Raw genomic sequence first — 24,689 nt, 5'->3', positions numbered from 1 at the left:
TATTATTCAGAGTTCTATGTGGTGCTGAAGTTAATGTTTATTTGACAAAGGCCAGTCACTTGAGCCTGAGGGCCTGCAAAAAAACCCCAGCAGCCACACAGCAGCATCCATTCAAAGCTTAGTGAATAACTGGGTGACTCATTCCAGAGATGATTGAGTTCTGAACTTAGAAAGAATACAATGAGTCTCAAAGGTAAGGGATCCAAGGAAAGAGATGAAGAAAAAAAAAAAAAACAACACTGATAATGGATATTTCAGAGTTCTAATTGATGAATGCCAGGGTTTTCTCTTAGTGTCAGATATGGAAATATCAACATGGCTCTATTATTTCCCTTTAGGGATTATACAGTATTTTATTCCATATACTGTCTGTGTTCTATATTTTTCAGTGGTTATACATTTTTTCAGAACTAGGGAAAATAAAGCTTCAAAACTAATTTTTAAAAATGAACAGACATTGGATTAAAGACCATTTTTCTTGGTTCCAATAGACCACTAAGTTTGCTTGTTGCATTGGCTTGGGAGGGAGGTTGGTAGGCCTTATAAAAGGTGAAAGCATTGTTCTTCCCAGGACAGTTTTATTTCCCTCTCTGGAAATGGAGGCAGAAGGGAAAAAACCAGAAGTATTCATATGCTATTTTCAGAGGACTAGAACTATTTATTATTCAGAGTTCTATGTGATATTGAAGTAGACAAATCCTTGACTACAAATGAACCAATCCCAGATTGCTGGTAGTCTCTAATCGCTGACACAATTTGGTACACTGGGCGGTGCAGGTCCTAGCTGTATTTTACAGCTCAAACTTCATATCTCACAGCCAACTGTTTCCATGTTTGACTCTGATATCCTCAGCCTTTGGTGAAGTACGACTTTTTCACTCCCTCTCAGTCTTCCTTCCTTATACTTACTACTAGTTGCTCTGAAACATTTTTATACAATGTTTGACTTCTTCCCTCAGGTGTAATCCCACTGCCACATTGCTCATAAGCCATCACAATAGTCTCTTGTATTCTTCCCTCCTCTGTTTTGACTCCTCTCCCTCCCCACTCCCTATGTATTCAATTTGTAGATTGCCTGCTAGTTTTGTCTTTTTAGAACACTACATTATACTCCATATTTAATCAACTGAAAATGGAATTAGTATTAAAAATATTAAAATGGACATTAGTATAAAACCTGAAACCATAAGATGCACAGGAAAAAAAAATAGGTATAATCCTCTTTGACATCAGTCTTTATTTTTGTGATTTTCATCTTCAATGACAAGAGAAACAAAGTAGAGAATAAACAAAGGGACTACATCAAACAAAAAAAAAACTTCTATGCAGCTCAAGAAACTATGTTAAAACAAAAATACTCCTGAGTGGAAGACTGTATTTGAAATTTTTATATCAAACAAGGAGTTAATATCCAATACACAAACAACTCATATAACTTAACAACAACAAAAATCCCACACAATCCAATTTAAAAAATGGACAGAGCATTTAGACAAATATTTCACTGAAGAAGATCTACAGATGGCCAACAGACACATAAAAAGATGTTCTACATCATTAGGGAAAGGCAAATCAAGACCACAATGTGATTTCACCTCATAGCAGTTAGAACAACTATTATGAAAAAATGAAGAAATAATAAAGGTTGATGAAGAAGGAACATTCATATACTGATGGTAAAGTCACAATGGAAAGCAGTTGAAGGTTCTTTAAAAAGTTACTACTACCATGTGATCCAATAATCTCACTTCTGGGTATTTACCGAAAGTACATGAAAACTATTTTAAAGAATATATACAACTCTATGTTCATTGCAGCCAAATGTAGAAACAACAGAAGTTCCTAATGAGAGATAAATGAGAAAAGAAGAATTGGTATCTATATATATATTTCATGGAATGCTATTCCATGAAATTTTGGCATTTGTGACAATATGGATGGAACTTGAGGGCATTATGCTAAGTGAAATAAATCAGAAGGAAAAGCACAAATACTATGTTATTATTATTCAATATGGAATGTAAAGAAACAAAAATAAAAGCAGGCCTTTAGACTCTGACAAGAGCATGGTGGTCACAAGAAAGAAAGTGGGGAGGCAAGATTTGTTGGGTCTACCCAGAGAAGAGAATGGGTAGAATGGCTGGGTTAGTTGGCATTGAATGGTGAATGTATATTTGGTGGTAGATGCGACAACAAAATGCAATCTTGGAAACTATACAGCTATGTAAATTTATGTTACCTCAAAAAAATATCCAAAAAGAGTAATTTCTTCTACATTAAAAAAGACTAGAGATGAGATTGTCATTTAGATGGGGACTAGATTAGGTCAGGATTTACTTTAAGAAATGAGGAAATAATATTGAAGAGATTTAAGCAAGGAATGACATACTCTATCTAACTTGCATTTTTACAAGACAGCTTTGGCTATTGAGCAGAGATGGGTAGTAGAGGAGTAGAGAAGAAACAAGGAGCCCAGATAGAATTATAAGGCCAAATGATCACTTGGACTCAGGAAATAGAGAGAAGTGTTCAGCTCTGAGATGTGCTTTTAAGTATTGTCAGAGTGATCACTGAGGCATTAGAAATGCAGTTTGAAAGGAAAAGGAATCAAGAATGATTTCTAGTTTTGCTCTAACAACTAGGTGGATGATAGCAACAATAACTGAGATTGGGAGAATAAAAGGTTTTGAAATGGAAGAGAAACAGGTTTCAAGCATTTTACAATTGATGTAACTATAAGACTTCTAAGTAGAGATTCCAAATAAACATCTGCCGGTACAAATGGGTGGTTCTGGGGAGAATTTAGTATTGGGGGTCTAAATTCAAGTTACATCCACTTAAAATGGTATTTGCTGCAACCAGAACAGGATGAGATCTCCAGGGTAAGAATATAATTAGAAGAGAGAAGGTGGACATGCACTTTCAGCTTATCTGCCTTTTTGTAGTTATCTCAACTAGAATAACTTAATTTCCCTTCTTCACCCACCAACTTAATTCTGTCTTTAAAACCAGAACCAGAACATCTCCTCCTTAAATCTTCCTTTGAACTGAAGCCTCAAGGAAAAAAGATTGCTTCCACCCTTGGCATGTCAATGACCCTTGATTATAGCTTAGATTATAATTTATAACACTGCATTCCTTGTCTTGTCTTTTATTACTCTATTCTTTTTCACGAAGCTATGCCACTAGATTGTTACTGATAATATTTGGTCATATAGTATATGCCTGACATGCTCTTCCCTGCCTTGTTGCTTGCTAAATCCCTCCTATCTCATCCCTTAAGATTCAGTGTTAACACTGCTTCCTCTGATTTCCTTCACCCCCCCTTTTTTAAAAATAATATAATAGTTTATTTTTATATCATTTTGTGTCTTTCCATCTCAGCTGTAATCCCCATGGACTTCCCATCACCAAATCACCCGTGTGCCATCACCATAGTCCAGTGCATTTCCCTCCCCCCCGCCACCGTTTTTGATTCTATTCCCCACTCCACCCCTGTAAAATGTCTCTGGTATATAGTTGTTCATTATTATTATTATTTCCCCTCTGGTCCTTTATACTCCTGCTATGCATGAAACCATCTGGTATTTTTTCCTTTTCATTCTGGCTTATTTCACTAAGCATGATCTTTTCCAACTCCATCCATGTTGCTGCAAAAGGCATGAGTATATTTATTTTTTGATTGCTGAAATACACATACATATACATTTGCACAATATTCCACTGTGTATATGTACCACATCTTTTTAATCCAGTCATTTGCTTTTGGGCATTTGGGTTCTTTCCATGTCTTTCCTATTGTAACTAAGCAGCAATAATCATGGTATAGGCTAGAGATGCAGGGATGGTGAAAAGATTCACCAGAGACAGATGGGGAGCAGAACAGGCAGATTGACCAAGTACACTGCTGAGAGGAGCAGAGGGTGAGACAAGAGAGGTCTGCTGTGCCATTTGGGGCACCTGCCTGGATGGGGATTGAACTTGTGTTGAAGCAGCTGCGGCTATATTCCCAGGGCTGCCCTTTAGCCGTTTGCACCATCATCAGGGAGCCAATAGCCCATAGGTGCTATCCTTAGAATAGCACTTTCCATATAGACCTGCACTAGTCATCTTTGTATCTTTAAAACTTTGTATTGTGTTTGACACATATCGAGGCCTGACTGATCATCATTAGATGATTGGATCTACTCTCTACTCTCTGGTTGAATAACAACAACATTATGGATGGACCCAGGCCAACAGTTTTATTTGCAGAATGGTGAAGGCGAACTAAGCATTTCCCTAAGGACAGACAATTCTATTCACTTCTTATCAATTAATAGGAGCCAGAAGTGTGTATCAAGAATTGCTGGCTTTGCAAGCCTCAAACTAAAGTTAAGGCTAAAGGTAGTTAACTAGCCTCTTGGTGCATTTGTTGAAACACAGATGTTAAGCATACTGCTTTTTACCCTTTTTGAGTGATCATTATAATATTCCAACTATAAGGGAATCAGAAAGTTAGTGCAAATGATGAGCTGAATTTAAAGCTTCTCTCTTGAATTCCATATAAAGTTGCAATAAAAAGCTTGCTTTTCTGAAAAAAAAAAAAAAGGCTCTCATTATCTCCTGTCTCTCTTATCTCTGATTTGTATTGAGTGTTCTTTCATAGCCTCACATTTTATTCATTTTGATAAAATTGATCTAGTAAAGTAATAAATGTAAGAAACTATCCCTATATAGATGCATGATCCTAAAATACTGTTCTGATGTTTTTCCAGAAGGTTAAAATCATTTTTATATTTTAGATTACTTTTTAGTCTTCCTTATAATTTGCTTCCTATTTAAAAACTCTGCTAATAAACATGATGTCTATAGAGTACATCAGAGTTTAATTTTTAAAAACTTGGAGTAATACTATACAACCATTAAGTTATATATTTTTTTCTTTCTTCCAGTCCAAGGATTACTGTAACTCAGCATAAAATAAGAATTTCTTCTCTATCCATAGATTATAGATGAAAAACAGTTTAGGCTCTGATTATTTATTTATTTATTTAGGCTCTTATTTTAAGGAATCTGTGTGATGCTAAATCTTTGAACAAATAGAATTTTGTACCATGTCCCAACATCATTATTTCAAAAAAATGTAATGACTTATTTAGGAGGAAGGTATAATTCTTAACCAGTTACACAAAATATATAAAACACAAGGTTAAAATAGCTAATTCCATTCCTCATGATTTAATTGATATAAAGCAATTTTTATTTCATTTTTAAAAAGATTTCTATTTACTTACATAAGTCTTTATACTACAGATCTCCTTTCTACTTTAGGCCTGAAATACGCACATTCACAAAAAAATAGTTTTGTTACATTACATCAGCCTATATCACTGAAAGGGACCACCAAAGTATGACTCTTTTTTCTATATTTTACCTATACTTTGACACATAATTTTTCACACATTTGTATAGACTTCTTGAAGATAAGAAATGAGCCTTGTACTTATTTGTGTCTAGTACAACAACCTTGCAGACAAGAGATAAAACATACATACTTACTAAATTACTCCAATGAAAACCAAAACCAAAAAACAACATTGTATGTAATCAATTTTTTATCATAGAGACCCTGAAATCATTGTCTTAATAAGGCATATACATAGACAATAACAAAGCAACTTTTCAGTAAGAGGGTCAATTCATGTTGGGTGTGGAGAAGCAATTAATTACCACAGAACATTCTGGTCATAGTCAAATTCTCCGAACTGAGAAACTGGTTAACTGCAGCATTTCACATGATGCAGTACTATGCAGTCACTGAAAATTATATGGGAGCAAAACAGGAGAAAATATCCCAATTATATTGGTACATGAGCAAAAAATCAAGTTAAAAATAATATAAAATGTGTTATTCTACTTAAAGTTCCTGTTTATATAGAAAAGTTATAAGGGCATTGTTAACAATTTTATTTTAGTTGGGGTTTAGGATTTGGGATACTTTTTATTATATTTTTATGCTTATTGATAGTTTCCAAACTACCTAAAATGAACATAAAGTACCCTCTAGTTACAAAAGCATTTTTTAAATAAAATTTGTCCAAGAAAAATCAATATTTAGAAGGAACATATATGAGACTTAAATATTAATTCCTGAAGTTTGCAAATTCCATTTCTTTGTCTTCAGATGGCAATAATATATATATGTATGTGTATATATATATATACATACATATGTATATATGCATATTCTTGTATATGTTTTTGTTTTCTATCACCTTGCATAGGCATCACTTCGACTTTCTTTTTTTATAATGATTTATTTTATGCATACAACACTGGGGTACAGGCTAGAGATGTGGAAGGGGACTGATTCACAAGAGAGTGACTTTTTATAGAAAAGTTTCACAGAACAATGATTTAATTTTATACCATAGGCTACATGAGCATTGATGCATACCATATAAGGATTGATTTGATTATTCTTTAAACATTCTATGGAAAATCCTATCCACTGGGTGCTTTGCCTCACCACCCTCAATACATGCTGCCAGCTCCTGATGCAGTGGGATGTTGTCTATTATTAGCAAATCAGAGTTAAATGCTTCCTTTTAACTTTAACCATGTTCAATTACAGTACCCCTTTTAGTCTTGGTTTGCTGACATAACTATATTCCCATCCTTTTAATTTTTTGTCTCTCTTTCACTGATTTTTTTTTCTATTTTAATGATTCCTAATAGGAAACAGATGGCACACTCAAAATTAGGATAAATTCAAAGAATGTAATAAGGGGACAACTGACAAAGGATGGTTGGAATGCAGGGCAATCACACGCGATCATCCGGTTGTTGAACTGCTTCTTAGACCAGAGTCAAAGAAGACTGTGTGGGAAAGGTCACTTGATAGGAGCTGAGCTCTTTGGTGAAGGACACAGTCAAACACAACTCGGCAGGAAAGGGGCTCAGGAAACAATTTTCCCAACCTCACTGTCTTCTCATTCTCTTCATCAGTATTCCACTCTGAATCAAACCAAAAAGCCCAGGTACATTTTCAGAAGTCAGTGGGCAAGAAAGCCATATAGGACAACACCACTAGCTACAGAGCAGAATGGAAAGGAGATGACTCCAGAGGAAGATACCCAGCACGACAGTATTACTGCCTTTTACTATAAATTGTCTCTTTTAGGTGCTGTTCACTTCAATAATGTATGTGCGCATTTTTTTTTTCCAAAGCAGAGTGCTGACTCAAATTGGCAACTGCTGATTTTTGCTTTTGCTGTGGTGATATAGTCTGATGCCCTTATAACATGGTGAGCCAAGATAGTGGGGGCGGGGGTAAGTAAACACATCAGTTATCTCTTTTTTAATTGAAGTGTCAGGTGGATTAAAAAATAACTGTCATGTTTTCTTTAGGAATAGGTCTATTTTAAGTATGAGCATTAAAATATTCTATTAATGATCATGTTATATGTTTAATTTCCCTCTTTTCAATATTCATTAAAAGGGAGTATATATACTGAAGATGTATTTCAAAGCCTGAATTTTCAGGGAGATAAAAGTAATCAAACCTTAGAGTCATTCAATCATGACTTCTTGGAGCTGAGGGGATTTTAGCAATCTTTAATCCAAATACCTTATTTTACAATTGAGGAGGCAAAAATTCCACAGAATCTATATAACTTGCCTAAGGCCTCCCACACTGTTATGTGTTTTCTTCTATACCACAACATTAGCAAAGAGTTGTATGTTGCTCATTCATTAAATTCTGCACTCAACGAGAATTCATTGAGCATATTGTGCTAGATATTGGAAACAGTAAATAAATAAATTGATAGGTGTTGGGGAATGATAAATGCTCAAAGAAAAACAAAGCAGGATAACTGCTGGTGGAATAACAAAGAAGGATGACTACAAACTAGTACAATTACTATGGAAAACTGTTTGGAGGTTTCTCAAACTGCTAAAAACGGAGCTTCCATATGACCCAGCAATCCCACTCGTAGGTATCTACCCAAAAGACAAAGAAAATTTAATTCAAAAAGCCCCATGTTTATTGGGGCTTTATTAACAACAGGAAATACATGGAATCAACCCAAATGCACAAAAGTAGATGACTGGATTAAAAAGATGTGGTACATATACACAATGGAATATTACTCAGCAATCAGAAAAGATAAATTCATGCCTTTTGCAGCAACATGGATGGAGCTGGAAAAGACCATGTTTAGTGAAATAAGTCAGAAAGAAAAAGAAAAATATTGGATGGTTTCACTCATAGCAGGAGCATAAAGGACCAGGGGGAAAATAATAGTAATAATAATGAACAACTATATACCAAAGACATTTTATGGGGATAGATTGGGGAATGGGATAAAAAAGTGGGGGGAGGGGAAGTCCACTGGACTATGGGAATGGCACACGGGTGATTTGGTGATGGGAAGCCCATGGGGATTACAACTGAGATGGAAAAAGGCATAAACTGATATAAAAATAAACTACTATATTATTTTTTTAAGGACAAAAATAAAGCAGGATAAATACACAGACTGAAAGGGAAGGGTGATATTAAGTTTGGCATTCAAGGATATACTCTTTGATAAAATGATACTTGAGTGGGGCCCTGAATGCAGTGAGAAACTGGGTTTTGCATGTGTTGGGGAGAGTAGTTTTCTAGGCAAAGGGAACCAACAGTGCAAAAAGCTAAGGGGCCATGTGCTAGGAATTTGAGTAGGTGGAATTGAGCTATGATATCTGGAAAATGAGGGAGGGAAAAACTGGTAGGATATGAAATCCAAGATATAATGAAGCCAGAACATTTGGGCAGGGATGGTAGGACAGGAAGCCACATAATCTGTTATGAATTTTTAAAACATCACCCTGACTGCCATGTGAAAACAGACTGTAGGGAGAGAGTGGGAAGACACAGAGGAACTGAATAGGAGATCAAGTGGTTATTGTAACAGTTCTGATTTGAAAAGTATGTCTGCTATTTATGACAATAGATGATGGTATAAGTTATGAGAGGTGAGAAAGAAGAATCAAGGAACATAGCAAGGCTTTTGATCTGAATACTGGAATAATTAACTTCCATTTGTTGGGAACAATAGGTTGGGAAAGAAGTACATTGGAGGAAAAAATAAGAATATATTTTGGGCAAGTTAGATTTGAGGTATTCAAACTCGGAAGCAATCCTACCAGAATGGCTAGTATGAAGATATATGCTCAAAGTATGATTTTTCTGATAAAGGACTAGGAAATAAGAGAACACCTATACATGAATGAGGGCAGAGGTACTATCATAAATCACCCCAAGGTAAGGTCTTCATGAATACCACATGACAGGGGGTAGCAAAGCAAAAATCAAACCAAAAAATCCAGGTAGCATATTCAAAATTTTGGAGGTCTTAATTCATCACATATGAAGTTAACTACTTAAGAAACTTTCCCACCTATTTTCAGGACAGAATTTTCCTAGGCTTTCTGTTAGCATATAACAATGATTCTATTCTTTTGTTCCCAATATTATTCTAAATCCTTCCTTCTAAAGACATTGTAGTCTTTTTTCTTTTTTTTTAAATCATAATCCAGCTTCTCTAAACTCCCTATTCCTAAAGCCATTTCCACATTTTTAGGTATTTGTTATGGCAAAATTTAATTTCTAGATACTAAAATCCATATTCATTTTTAACTGTTGTGTAACAAATTATCACAAATTTAGCAGCTTAAAACAACACAGGATTTTGAGCTAAGAAATTAATAAATCAGAAATAAGTCCAGCATAGTAGGGCTGTATGCTGCTCAGGATATCACAAGAATGAAATCAAGGTTTGCCAAAACTGAGACATCTACATATCTTAGAGAAAAATCTGCTTCCATGCTCATTCTTATTTTGAGAGAATTAAGTATCAAATAGCTATAAGACTACATATAAGTTATAGGTTGCCATTCCCTTTTTGGGTATAAGCCAAGCAACTCTCACTTTCTAGAGGTCATCTCTTTTCCTTGCCAGATGACGTCCTCAATCTTCATGTGTTTCAGACCTATGACTCACCCTCCTGTAAACAGAGAAAATTCTGCTTTTTAAAGGTTCATATGATTATGCTAAGGCTATATGGGCAATTTCCCTATCTTAATGATGTCTGCGACCGTTTGTATATATTAGGTAACCAAATTCATGATATTTACAGTCCTGGTGACTACATAGGATGTATATTATAGAACAGAGGGGACAGGTAATCTCAAGGACAATCCTAGAAGTCTACCTGGCATAAGTTATTCACTGACTCCTCTAAATTCCAATAATTCTGAAGAATTGGAGCTTAAAGTCTGTTTTTCTTTTGTTGTTATTGTTAAAACAGTCCTCTCTGTTCACAATTTCTCTCATACTTTACTAAGTTAGTATATTAGATTAAGAAACACTGCAGAAAATACTGCATGATAAATTGTCTTATAAGAACCCACAAATTCCCATGCAGAGGGAATGGCTTTGACCTGAATTAAGGAAGAGCTTTATATTTCCTCATGAGCACAGACCTTCTTGAATCTTTTAAAAACAGTATCATTCAAGTGATTTGGGTTACATTCTGTTTCTGATAGTCTACTTCATTTTGCTTTAGACTGCTTCGTCTCTTCCCTGGTTATCTATAGGATGAGTGTAATTCTAGGTATTTTCCAGGTCACCTGAGTGCATTGGGGAACACACACATGCCAGAGTCCTTCTGAAGGGTGTGTCTTTTAATATTTACTGCTATGATATTGTAAGTAGCAAGATCACAAAATGATAATTCTTTTCCCAGAAATATGTCTGAGGTAAAGCTAGAGATTACAAACCCAATGGAGTTACTCTGACTTTCCTGACAATGCTCCCTATTCTTCAGTCATATAGTGTGGGTGGTTTTAATGTTGGGTTAGAACTTTGCTAAAATCATGATAATTATAATAGAAAAGTCCAAGGAAGGGATATATGTGTGTGTGTGTGTGTGTATTTTTTTTTTTTTAAGGAAGGGATTTTTTATGTGAACTTTTTTCAATGAGCCTTGCCTAGAATCCCCATTCTTGGAAGAAGGCTGAAACTAATTTTGCAGTGTATGACACGGAATTCCAACCATCATGAAAAAACAAATCCTCCTTAAAGATTGTGATACAGGGCACAGCATTAAGAAGCTAAAGCCACTTCTGCATGAGTTCAATTCCCGCCTGCCCTGGAGGTGATCACATGGCGTGGCAGACCACTCCTGGCCCACTTGCTGCTCCCTACTCTGTCTCTGGTGAATCCTCTCACCACCCCTGCACCTCTGGCCTGTACCCCAGTTCTGTATGCACAAATAAATCTTTGAAAAAAAAAAGATTGTGATATAAAGCAATTGTCATATTATTCAAGCCATTCAGAAAGCTACATTGAATGCTGGGACCAGTATTACATCACAGGAATTTTGAGTTCTATCTAACACAATAATTTTATTCTTACAATAGCTCCTAGGGATAGGCTATGGAAAGTCATTGCATTTTTATTATGAACATAATTTCAAAAGTGGAGAGATGATTCTGAAATATTACCATTATCATCTAGTAACTCATGATTTAAAAATTTCCTTGAGAAATCAAAACAGTAATCAAAAGTCTTCCATGAAACAGAAGTCAAAGACCAAATGGTGTTACAGGTTAGTTCTTCCAAACTTTAAAAGATGATCTACCTGCCCCTCTCAAACCCTTTCAAAAACTGAGTAAGGTGAAATGCTCTCAAGTACTTTTTATGAGGTCAATACCAAATTACCTAACAACAAAACGAGGCAAAGGAAACACACAAAAAAGAAAACTACCAATGATTTTCCTAATAAATATAAATCCAAACATCCTCAACAAAAATCATAGTAAACTGAATCAAACAATATGAAAAGGATTATACAACATAATTAGGTAGAATTTATTCCAAGGATACAAGGATGATTAAACATCCAAAACTCTGTCAAAGTAATTCAACATGTCAATAAAATGAAAGATAAAAATTATATGATCATATCAATGGATGCCTAAAATGCATTTGATAAGATACATTCATTTATGATAAAAACCCTTGAAAGACTGCAGTGATGGAACATACCTCCCTATACCACAGGCCATTTATGACAAACCCACAGCTAACATCACTCTCAATGCTGAAAAACTGAAAGCATTTCTACTAATATTTGGTAGACAAGGATGTCCACTTTTGTCACTATTCAACATAGTATTGAAAGTCCTAGGTATAGTAATTAAGTCCTAGGTAGAGTAATTAAGGAATCCAAGTTGGGAAAGAAGAAGTAAAGCTATTATTATTTGTAGATGGCATGATTATATATATAGAATGATTCCATTAACAATTAATTGAAATAATAAATCAGTTCAGCAATGTGGCACGTTATGAAATCAATACACAAATATTAGCTGCCTTCCTATATGAAAGCAATGAACTAGAACAGGAAAAAATAAACAATCCCATTTACAATTAAATCAAAAAGGTATAAACTTAACAAAGGACTTGAAGTAACTATGCAAATAGAACTATAAGATGGTGTTAAAAGAAAAAGAAGAGGCCCTCCCTGGTGGCGCAGCGGGTTAAAGCGCAGCACTGAGAATCTAAAGCCTCTTCCTCATGAGTTTGATTCCCGCCTGCCCCGGAGGAGACCACATGGCGTGGCAGACCTCTCCTGACCCGCCCGCTGCTCCTCTCAGCAGTGTACTTCGTCGATCTGCCTGTTCTGCTTCCCACTCTGTCTCTGGTGAAGCCTCTCACCGTCCCTGAGCCTCTGGCCTGTACCCCAGTTCTGTATGCACAAATAAATAAATCTTTATTAAAAAAAAAAAAGAAAAAGAAGAATGTTACCCTACTCATAAAGTGCAGAATTGACATTCTCAAAATGACCATCTTACCCAAAGCAATAACAAATTCAATGCGATCCCTATTAAAGTTCTGATGGCTTTTTTCAAAAGAACAGAAAAACAATACTGAACATCATGTGGAATCCAAAAGATACCAAATAGCCAAAACAATCCTAACAAAAAAGAAGAAGAATGGTGGTATCATTTACACTTAAAGCTATAATAATCAAATCAGTATAGCTGGAACAAAAATAGTCACAGACAATTGGATTCGAATTGAGAGTTCAGAAATAAACCCACACCTCTATGGACAGTCAATCTATGACAGGAGAGTGAAGAATATACACTGGAACAAGGGAAGCTTCTTCAATAAAAGATACTGGGAAAACTGGACAGCCACATGCAAAAGATAGAAACTAGGTTACTATCTCACCCAATATACACAAATCAACTCAAAAAGACTTTGGATGTAACATCTAAAACCATAAAGCACATAGAAGAAAGCACTCCACAACACAAGCATCAGAGATGTCTGTGAATTCATTTCTAACAGCAAGGGGGGAAAAGAATAAAAACAATTGAAACTACATCAAACTAAAACATTTCTGCACAGCAAACACACATTCAAAGAAACTGTCACCAAAACAAAAAAAAACACTCTACTGAATGATAGCAAATATTTGTATATCATACATCCAACAAAGGACCGATATCTAAGATCTACAAATAACTCATACGACTTAACAAAGAAAACAAATGATTCAATCCCAAAAAAAGGGACAGAAAAGCTGAACTCTTGCCATTTGTAGCAACATAGATGGAACTGGAGGGAATTAAACTAAGCAAAATAAATCAGAAGAAGAAAGACAAACACCAGATGGTGTCACATAAATGTGGAGTATAGAGAAATGAAACAAAAAGTCAGATAAAGCCAAACTAATAGCAAACTCTAGAAATCTGATGGTAGAACTGAGACAGGGGGGTGAAAAAACTGAAACAGAGCGTGGACAGTGCACAATGAACTGTAATAGTATCTTGGGAGTGGATTATGTGTGATAATAATTCCTGAAGGGGAGATCCTGTACCTGCAAGACACAAGCAATGTTTTAAATTGATATCACCTCAATTATATATATATATATATATATATATATATATATATATATATATATACACACACACATACATACACACACATATATATAAAATACTTTTTCTTGAATCTTGAGATAAAACTATGAAAACTGAGTACTATTGTTTAAAGTTTTAAAGCACAAAAGAAAATGTTATCTAATAAGATAAAGGCAGATTTGAACGATGCTTTTTAGGATCAGGGTAAATTTTGGCATAGGATACAAATTAAATTATTTTTTGCAGCAAATGGACTCTAAAACATAAATTTCTGGGAAAAAGAATAGGAATAAACTGCTCACTTGTTCAGAAATCCTAAGGCAGCATAATTTCTTGATCTCTACTGCTGCTCTTTTGTGAGAAGAGAAAGACAGGTGTGAAACAGTATCAGAGCACACCTTAATAAAGAAACCAGACTCAAGTCAGGGGGAGTTGCCTAAGGTGGCAGAGTAGAGTTCTGGCAAGATGCTGTTAAACTTGAAAGAACTAAAATTTATCTCTAACAGATAAAATAGTTAAAGCGATCGAGAACTTTGGTCAGTATGTCTGAATTGATACTGGAATCTCCTTTCTCACTTGTAACACATGGATATTTTGGACAAACTATAATTCAACACACACACACAGTGCTCCAATGCTGAAAATAAAGATGGAATTCAAAGTCAGTGCACCCCATGTCTCTTGGGGAAAACAGTCCAAGATAGCTCTGAAATAAAACAGAAAAAAACTAACATTTTCCTTAGTAGGTGATTGCTCATATGCTTATAACATCAACTTCTGTACTTAAAAAATCTTCTAAATGTCAGAAGTTTTTACAAAAGAAAATCATTAAAATACAATATGTCTTATCCTATACAATTACAAGAGGTTGATAATGAATTTGACTTAGAGCTTTCAAAAACTCTTAATTTGTCCTCTAATCTATGTACATAAAATAATAAATGTATTTCATAGTCATTTCTTAAGCCCTTTGGTAGAAAGTGCAGAAGTAACATTATACCTACATGCAATTTAGGAACATGCAAGTGTAGAGCCAAAAAATATATTCTAGGAATAGAGAATTTGATCTTTTCAAAAGCACTGTGGTGGCAATAGATATGAACACACAAATATTACCTTTAAAATACAATATATCAATAAAAATGCATACCCCAAATGTAAACTTAGTATATTTCAAGCTTCTGGAATTCACAAATTAGATATTTTTAGGAAGTCATTTTTTTAAATTCAGCATAAAAGCAAAACCACAAATATTACATATTACTTCAATTAAAAATGATCTTTAAAATATACTTCCTTAATACTATAGAAATAAATGAATCTTGCATTCCAAACTGTGGAAAGTATGTTTACATTCAATTTACCCATATGATAATGGTGCTAAAATGCTCAGTCTTTTAAGCATAAGTACTCTCTTGTTTTAAATTGCACTTGGGATAGCCCTTTGATTACCTTAGCCATTATCATTGTCTAATTATTTCTTACATTACTGTTAGTTTTGTTGCTGTTATTGCTATTTTGGTGTCAAGCCAAATCTCAAGTTAAATATCAATAGCTAATCTGTTAGCTCAAGGTCTCTCTCCCATCTTTCAAAATATCTTTCTCTTGCTTCTACAAATCTTACAGAATGCAAAGGGGACAGCTATCGATGTCCCTCCATTTTCTCCTGTTTAAATATGCTAATTCCCCTACTCAAATTTAACAATTAAATGCTCAACTCCAATTCTCAATATTTGAGTTAGTTAGTATGGGTATTCTTTCACTATCTGTTTAAGGCCGCAGCATTGGAACTTCTTCTCAGCCTCTTTATAAGGCACTTAAGATAGCACTCTATGTAAACAGATACTTTAAAATACATTACTTTTCATGGCCATACCAACTCATAGGTGGGAAATGCTATGAAAGAAACTCAGATAGACAACATAATTAATAAAGATATACTTTTCCATTATTGTAGTTATATAACAGAAAATACCTTCCATAAAGAGGCATAGTTCACATACATTATTTGAAATATGATTTTCAGCTATTTATGCAGTTTTATCTTTTAACCATCAACTCTCTTAAAGGGAAATGATGAAACTATCTACTTTAGATCCTTAGAAATTAAACTGTGAATTACATCTTTTAGCTACTGACTTTGTCAAATAATCATGTAATTTTTATGTATGGTGTTACTACATGACTTAAGGGAACAGGACAAGCAAGAACAACAACTGGAAAATAAAAAATACAGAAAACCTGACTACAGCTTTAAAATCTGAGTACCTCTATTCCTCCACAAGTCAGTTTTGAAGAAAAACTTTTAGACAAATGCTTCATAAGCCCTGTTGTTTAAATAGCATAGTGTCAACTGTGTTCACAAAAACAAAAACAAAAAAGCTTGCCCAGCATGAACTATGAACTAATCATTCTCAGCACTTTAAGCAGATTTCCTAAAGAAATAATTTTTTATATCATGCAGATCAATTCCATATAGGTATATTAGACTATAGAATTGAATACCCATTTCCTTTTTGTGAATTATTTCCACAGAAGTCAGCAATTCTATGAAAAAGGAAATAAATTTTATAAAATCTCCCACAGAAATGTTTTACTACAAATTCTATAAACTGTGATGTGAAAAAAAAATGTTTAAGTATCCTATATGTATTTAAAAAATCTCCCCTCAAATATGTTTTACTTTCCACAGGTTATCAGCAACCCTTTTAAAGGTATTAATAAGTGTTTGATTCGTATTTTGAAAACTGGGAAATAAATGCCTGCTCCAAAGTAGAGTGATGAATATGTTTCATGAAAAAAAAAAAATCCAGATGTGAGTTCTCTAAAGGGCTTTTCTTGTATTCCACAGATTGTCCTTGCTTCAGTATGATATATTTCACAGTGACATCTTTTGACACTTTCTGTACTCAGTCAGCCAAAATGCTATCCCAGAACCTCTGGTCTTTGCCATATCCTTACTTAGTATAAGACCTAACAGTGGCAATCCTCTCTTTATGTACATCACCTCTTCTAGTCACAAGTATCTGTGCTCATGCACATCAATCAAATGAGTTCTCCATGCCCACAAATCTTTGCAATTCGAATAAACTGATAGTGACCCCACCAGGCCCTATCAATCTTTCTGAGAACTGCCTATAATTTCATGACAAAGACTGAGATCAATCACAATTCAATCAGGCAAATAAACATTCATTCACACATTCACAGCAACAGCAGATTTCATACTTGATTTTTCTTCTCTTCTCTTTGTAACATCTTCTTCTTCTTCCACAATTTCTTTTTCTCCTTTTCCTTTTCTCTTCTTCTGGCAGAAATTTCCATTTCTAGTCTTGCTACCTCTTCCTGGTGGACTCTCCACTGAAGAACCTAAATAAATAGAATCCATTTCAATGACTATGCATGCTTAAGTGATTTTACAGATTGCAAGACTAAGTTTGATATCAAGTACATGTCAAAATTTTCCCAGATACACATAAAAATTTGATGTGCACATGAGAATGTGATATGTGTTCAAGGTGTGTATTTGTATGTTAGTGCTAAAAGGAGTAAGCAACTTTAAAATTGCCTCATTTTGAGATTATTTGATTTAAGGAGTAAAATCCTGAATAGTCTATAAACTGACTTCAAAAATTGTGAATTCCCATAAATAGTACATAAAACTTTCTGTGTTTTTACACGTGTGCTTTTGTGGAAAGTAGTTCTGTAGATTTTTAAAATTCTTAAATGATCCAAAGATCCTAAAAAGCTTAAAAACCAATGATATATTGCATTGCTTATTTTGGAAGTGAAGAAAATGAGCTTGAAAGAAGAACTTTTTTTTTTTTAAGATTTATTTATTTGTGCATACAGAACTGGGGTACAGGCCAGAGGCTCATGGGCGGTGAGAGGCTTCACCAGAGACAGAGTGGGGAACAGAACAGGCAGATCAACGAAGTACACTGCTGAGGGGAGCAGCGGGGGGGTCAGGAGAGGTCTGCCACACCATGTGGTCACCTCCGGGGCAGGCGGGAATTGAACTCATGCAGAAGCAGCTTTAGATTCTCAGTGCTGTGCTTTAACCCGCTGCGCCACCAGGGAAGGCCGAAGAACATATTTTTTAAAGATATGTAAAATAATTTCCTGGGTACAGATATGCTTTACTGGTAGAAGTAGAATTGATACAGTCTCCCCGAAGGATACTGAGCAACATGTAAGTATGCATCACAATAGAAAAAATGGATAACCTTTGTGCCACAGCCCCACTTCAGGGAAACTGAATAAGAACACAATCTGTTGAACAAGTGCACACTATTTGTTCACAGGTATATTCAATGCAGGGCTGATTAAACAAAATAAAATGGAGAGTTTAAATGTCTAACAACAGGAGATAGCTAAAAGTAATGGTGCATTATGGTACAATGATAGCCATTGAAAAAGGATGCTAATAGCTGTATTCATTGACATAAAATCTCCTACAACATTATTAAATGCAAAAATGAAGGGACAAAAGCACGTTAATATTATGGCATTATTAATATGAAATCTCAACTATATATCTATATATAGAAAGAGATTTTGGAGGGGATTACCAAAGTAACAACATTGGCTATCTATGAATAGCATCATTTCATAGGATTTTAAAACATTCATTCTTTAAACCTTTCTGTGCAAGTGATACTTTTATAGCAAATATGCATTTACCTTTGTACACAGAAGACCAATGAAACTAACAAAGTAATGACACTCAATGTGTTCTATGTATACATATAGTTAAGGAAGAAGGGAGGAGGGGAGACAGGCAGGCAGAATTCCTATAAAAGGAAGAAACTAGATTTATTAATTTATAAATTAATTACCTCATACCTTTACGCATTTGCTATAGGTATGACTCATCATTTATAGTATATAAAATGAAAATTTAATAAAATATCCTACAAATATTAGTAAAATGAATAAATGTTTCATCTTTTTTTTAAGCTTTCATTATCAGTTTGTTTTCTAAAACTAAAAATTTCCCCATTCATTAATATAATAATGGAATTCAGGCTTGGTTTTCAATCACTCAGAGTAAACACTCCTTCTCCCTACTGCTTATCCTTTTCATCACATTTACTTTCTTCTTTGGAACCTCTTTCCTGAACACAAAGGTTTGTGGTTTCTGTCCTGACCTCTTGCTTCTAACCCATTCCTTCCTGTAACCTATCTTCCATCTATATTATATGATATGACAAACTCAAGTGTCCTAAAGAAATGGAAAGATATTTAATGAACATGAATTGGAAGAATTAACATAGTCTCAATATTTATTTTACACAAAACAATCTATTGATTCAATGAAATCCCTATCAAAGTTTCAATGAAATTCTACAAAAGAAAAAAAATTGAGCAAATATTATATATATATATATAAAAGACCCTAAAGAGCCAAAGCAATAATAAAGATCAAGTGTCCTTTCAAGACTTTTTAAAACTAAAGATCAAGTGTCCTTTCAAGACTTGTCAGTGATGTCCCTTCAAAATACCCAAAGGAGAGTTTACTCAGTTTCTCTTTTCTTAACTTCAAGGTGGTACTTGACTCTGTTAACCATCTCTTCATGTTTAAAACTAGTTCCTTTCTAGGCCATTACACTGCATCCTGCTTTTCTACCCTGGATATTACTTTTTTTTGCCTCCTGTGTCCACTTACATTCCAATTCTGCTGTAATCCTCTCTTTGATCACCAGTCACTCTGTGATCATTATTTGATATGTGTTCCTCCTTCCCTATGGGTTTACCTAGCACATCTCTGTGTCTGACTTCAAAATGTGCATGAGGCCGTTTCACTCTAATTTCCTAATCTACCCAAAGTCTACCAGCCATATGTATCTAGATAATACCCGAAATTTGACAGGGATAATGTCAATTTTTCAAAACAGGACCTAAATAGTGTAGCTTTCTCACACCTATCCAATGGCCCGCTTTAACCTAGCCAGTGTACAATCTCTACAGTCCTTCTTGTAAAAATAGTCCTTCTTGTAAGAACAATCTTTCTTGTAAGAACCTCATGGAATAGTCCAAACTATTTTTCCACCTAGAATGACTTTATTTTCTTCCTATTTCTTTTCATTTTTCTTTTTTAAATCTATTTTTTATTTTACACATGTTTTATATCATTTTTCTTGGTCCAGCACATGACCAATGGTTTCATAAAACACCCACCAACCCAAACTCATCTATCTTTTCATATTTCCCTTACCAGATGATAATTATTCTCTGAATATCCTGAACACATTATTCTTCCTTTTAGTTCAGGGTCCATGATGTGTATGTATTTTGTCTTCCTATATTGTCTAGCAAGTGCTAACGCATCATAGGTGGCCAGTATTACTTCCTTTTTACTTTATCAAAATGAACATTTTTATTTATTTATTTTCATTTTTTTAAATATTTATTTATTTATGCATATAAGAGCTGGGATGTAGGCCAGAGGTGTGTGGAGGGGCAGAGGTGTGTGTGTGTGTGTGTGTGTGTGTGAGAAAAGATTCACCAGAAACAGAGTAGAAGCAGAACTGGCAGGTTGACTTACATACACTGTCCCAATTTTTTTTTATTTATATATAATAGTTTATTTTTACATCATTTTGTACATTTTTCCATCTCACTTACAATCCCCGTGGGTTTTCCATCACCAAATCACCCATGTGCCATCACCATAGTTTGATGCATTTCCATCTCCCCTACCCCTAATTTTTAATATGTTGATTTATTGATTTTTACATTATTGTTCATTTTTTGTACAATGTTTGATTTCTCCCCTCTGGTATAATCCCCAACACCAAATCACCTGTAAGTGTCATCTTAGTTTTTTGTGCCAAAATGAACATTTTTAAATGAAATCTAATAAATGGAGAAATGGTAGAATTATTGATACATTATGCCAGTTTGTGACACCTAATGAAAGAATGGGACATCTATCATGAAAAGTCTTTACCCTAACATGTGGTGGGAAACATTACAAAGAATAAATCAGATTTGTAACAACTAAACAAAATGAACAATATTAACACTTTATATAGTAAAGCAGGTATTTTGGACCCCTGACATAATTATACAACATTGCCAAGAACTATTTTTCCAAAACATAGAGAAATATGATTAATTTTCTAAACCTATCTATCAGGTTGCCAGAAATTCAGCCAAAATGGAGAACCATTATATAACAATGTGGGGAAGCAATTAGCAAAATTAAAATTTGAAAAATTTGAAAGGATAAAATATAAGAAAGAAGGAATATTGACAAGAAGAGATTTAACAAATATATCAGCCAAAAGCAATAGTAAATCATAGCTGCATTCTGATTTGAATAAGCCAAATCTAGAAAAAAGTATGAAACAATTAGAAATATGCCAAAGTTGATTATTTGATGGTATCAAGGAAATATTGTTAAAGTTCTTAAGTATGATTATAGTGTGATTTATTTTTAAAGAGTCTTTTTAGCTTTAGCTATAATAATAATGAAAACATGAAATGGTAAGATTTCTGGGGATTTATTCACTGTTACCCAATGAATATGGAAAAGATGAAACAAGTTTGACTAAATAATTGATAATTGTTAAAGTTTGATGATAAACATTTGCATATGCTTAAATTTTTCCATACTAAAAATTTTATTAAAAAAGAACAAAAGAAACCATAAAATAGGATGTATGTCCAAAGAGATTTATATAATAAAACACTGTAGCCTCCAGGTTCTGAGACAGGAGGAAGATTTTAGACACATTGAAATAATGAACAGAAAAATAGCGTACATTCTGCCTGAGTACTGAGACTGTGCCTATAAATTTCAATAAATGAAGCTAGGGTTTGAAACTAATTCATCTTTTAAGACTAACATGAAAATTATCATTAAATAGCCTTTGCATATGTGACACAATATGACCTTGAAAACCAAAGTATAAGTAAACATCTATAACTACAGCATATTTCTGTGTCCAAAGGCAAGTCTAGCAAGAAGATAAACTGATTTACCTCAATTTTATTGATATGTTTATATACCAATTTGCACAATTTACTTTTACTAGTCATTTATAAGCCTAAATAACATTTGTTCTAGGAAATTTAAGAATGTGGTATTTTTTTTTTAAACAGGGCACATAAACCATAGAATAGTGACGTGAATGCAACTTGAATAACTAAAAGTCAATGAGTTCTGTGTGTGTGTATACTTCCGTATATGTATATATTTATTTGAAATATATGTGAAATTCTGTGGGGGAACCTCTAAAGCAAGCCAGCTTCACTCTTTAGAAATTAAATGGCTTTGTTAAATACTGGAATCATAAAAATGGTCAGGAAGACTTTGAGGTTTACCTGAAATCAGCAACTCACAAAATCATTTGTAATTATAATCATAAAAGAGAGAAGGCTGTTGATGTTAGCATTATGTTCTAAGTAACTAGAGCTCAGAAATTTTAACAACAGGCTCTACAGCAATTGGTATCCAAGCAGTGAGATAAAATAGAGCTGTTTAGAATAAATAATAGATACAGTGAAAAATCTAGTAGGAAAGGGGTTCCATTGAAAACCTTCTTATTCAATGAATCCCCACAGAGGGACCCAAGGGATTTGCACAACTCCCATGTGGAGAGAATGACAACCAATTATGTTATTTCTGAAATATCCAAGAATAGGAAATGCTGTCAAGTGGGCATAGGAATCAATGTTAGTACAATAGGCTAAAGCATAGAAGACTTTTGAGTGAACACTGAAGCAAAAGGAAGAATAGACCAGAAGAACATTTCACTGGTTTTATTTTAAAGGGTTTGTTAATTATATAGCTCTGAACAGAGCATCTGAACATAACTGTGTGACAATAATAACCATGAAAGAACATTACTATTTGGCAGTCAGGAGCACTTTAAGGAAAGCTAATAATCTAAGTAGATTTCTTTACTAAAGAACATTTTCCAGGTCTTTTGTTAATACCTTAATATTCCTGGTAAAGGTATAGTCTCTGAATGAACTCTTAACAGAACAAATTGAAGTTAAAGATATGCTTGTCTATTGTAAAATAATAAGTTAACGGCTTAAAATAAAAATGGTTAGTAGCACTGCAGACATAGCCTGTGTTTAATGTAAAAGTAATAATAGCTCAAGTGAAATTAATAAACACATAAATTCTTAGGGTGGATAAAACACTAGGGGAACAAAATATAAAGCCCATGAAAACTTCAAAGGTAATAATGGAAAATTCATTAGGGTAATAATATTTGCACAGTTTTACATCAAAGTTGAGCACTTTGAAAAAAATTCTACAAGGTTATGTGGTAATGAGAATTAAATGAAAATGAGCATTGAAATGTTAGCCAGAACACCTGCTTTTTTTTGTCTTTGTCAATGACCAACAAGAGTTTTACTTGGAGCAAATGGTTAGCCCAATTTTCTCATGTGTTAAGGGGATAAATAAATAGTTCCTATAAATTATGTTATTTTGATTCTATTATATATTTTCTTTATCCAGAAAGATCACAATATACTATGTGCTCTCTAATTTGCTTCTGCAAGCAAAATGAATTGCAATGAGGAACATCAGTATTTTATGTGTCAGTTAAATAATAATAGACAATGAAACATTCATATTGAATTCTATCAGCCATATTTATGGAAACATTGCAAGAGATGGATTGTTCATGTAGTAAAGGTGCCATCTGATCTGAGATTATAACCAACAGTAGTAAAATAAAAACTGCAATATATGAGAGAACTTGTTGTATACCAGGCCTATGTTTTATAAAAAAGATATTAAGCACATGATATAATGTAATCTTCAAAGTAAACAAGCCTATCTCTTCACACTTCATTTGGCGTACTTTTCCTTCTCTTGACTCAAGTCTAAGCTTAGATATCATTTGCTCTAGAAAGACTTCCCTATCCCGCATGCCCAGGTCAGGCACATCTTTAATTTGCTAGCACCTTGTCCCTCCATTTTATTACATGCAGCAGACCATCTTTGTTTGTTTTATTGCTCATTTGGCTACAAACTTCTTAAAGGAAGGAGCCAAATTTGTCTTAGTAATCAGCAGTGCCCAGAGTCTAGTACAGCACCAGGCACTTTAGTCAGACTCAAGAAATATTTGTTGGATAGGTGCATGGATGAGGCTCTGAGGCGCTACTTGGAAGTTCAAGTGACAATATTTCTCTTCTACCCCTGAATTTATCTTTAGAAAGAAAAGCTAGCCCAACAGACATGCTGCTGTTTTCTGACTCCCCTATATATAACACTTAATCCTTTTTTTCCCAGGCCAGTTTTTTCCTTGCTCCCTAACCTCACTTCTGCTTGTCTGATGGGGAAAATATTTAGAAAATGTTATCAGGATTTTCAACAACTAATTCATATTTCTATCAATGCTAGTAGACATGTACAGAAAGGCAGGAAGCAAATCCTTTCTTCTGTCTTCACCCTAAATGTTCCTATAAGCTTCTAAATTCAGTTAGGCTGAGTAAACTTCAAATTTTCATTTCATTAAATCTTCAACTGCCTGATAGTTCCATTAAATTATTTCCAAATGTCCCACCGTTTTTCAATATTACCTAACTACACTTTTTAATCTTACATGTTCAAATTATGTTTAAACTTCTCTCATGAAATACCGTACTAGTGATTTCACATGCCTTATTAAAGCTTTCTGTTCTCTGCTTGACATTTTTGCTTAGCAAAAAGATGTAGTTTTTCCTCTGTTTCAAAACTGTCCCATGGTTTC

The 24,689-nt window shown here is 34.1% G+C and overlaps 1 protein-coding gene across 1 annotated transcript in view; it reads right to left on the bottom strand.

Moving 5' to 3' along the window:
* CCDC148 (coiled-coil domain containing 148) overlaps positions 1–24,689 on the bottom strand; it is a 138,488-nt gene that overhangs the window by 44,719 nt on the left and 69,080 nt on the right. Inside the window, exon 9 of the mRNA XM_004674634.1 lies at positions 17,197–17,337. Within this exon, the coding sequence (XP_004674691.1) occupies positions 17,197–17,337 (141 nt within the window). The remainder of the gene's footprint in view (positions 1–17,196; positions 17,338–24,689) is intronic.

The sequence above is a fragment of the Condylura cristata genome, unplaced genomic scaffold (genome assembly GCF_000260355.1).
Source record: "Condylura cristata isolate star-nosed mole 26May11 unplaced genomic scaffold, ConCri1.0 scaffold00002, whole genome shotgun sequence".
Classification (NCBI taxonomy): Eukaryota; Metazoa; Chordata; class Mammalia; order Eulipotyphla; family Talpidae; genus Condylura; species Condylura cristata.
The sequence above is the reverse complement of the archived record's forward strand: the minus strand, read 5'-3'. Positions and strand labels throughout refer to the sequence as shown.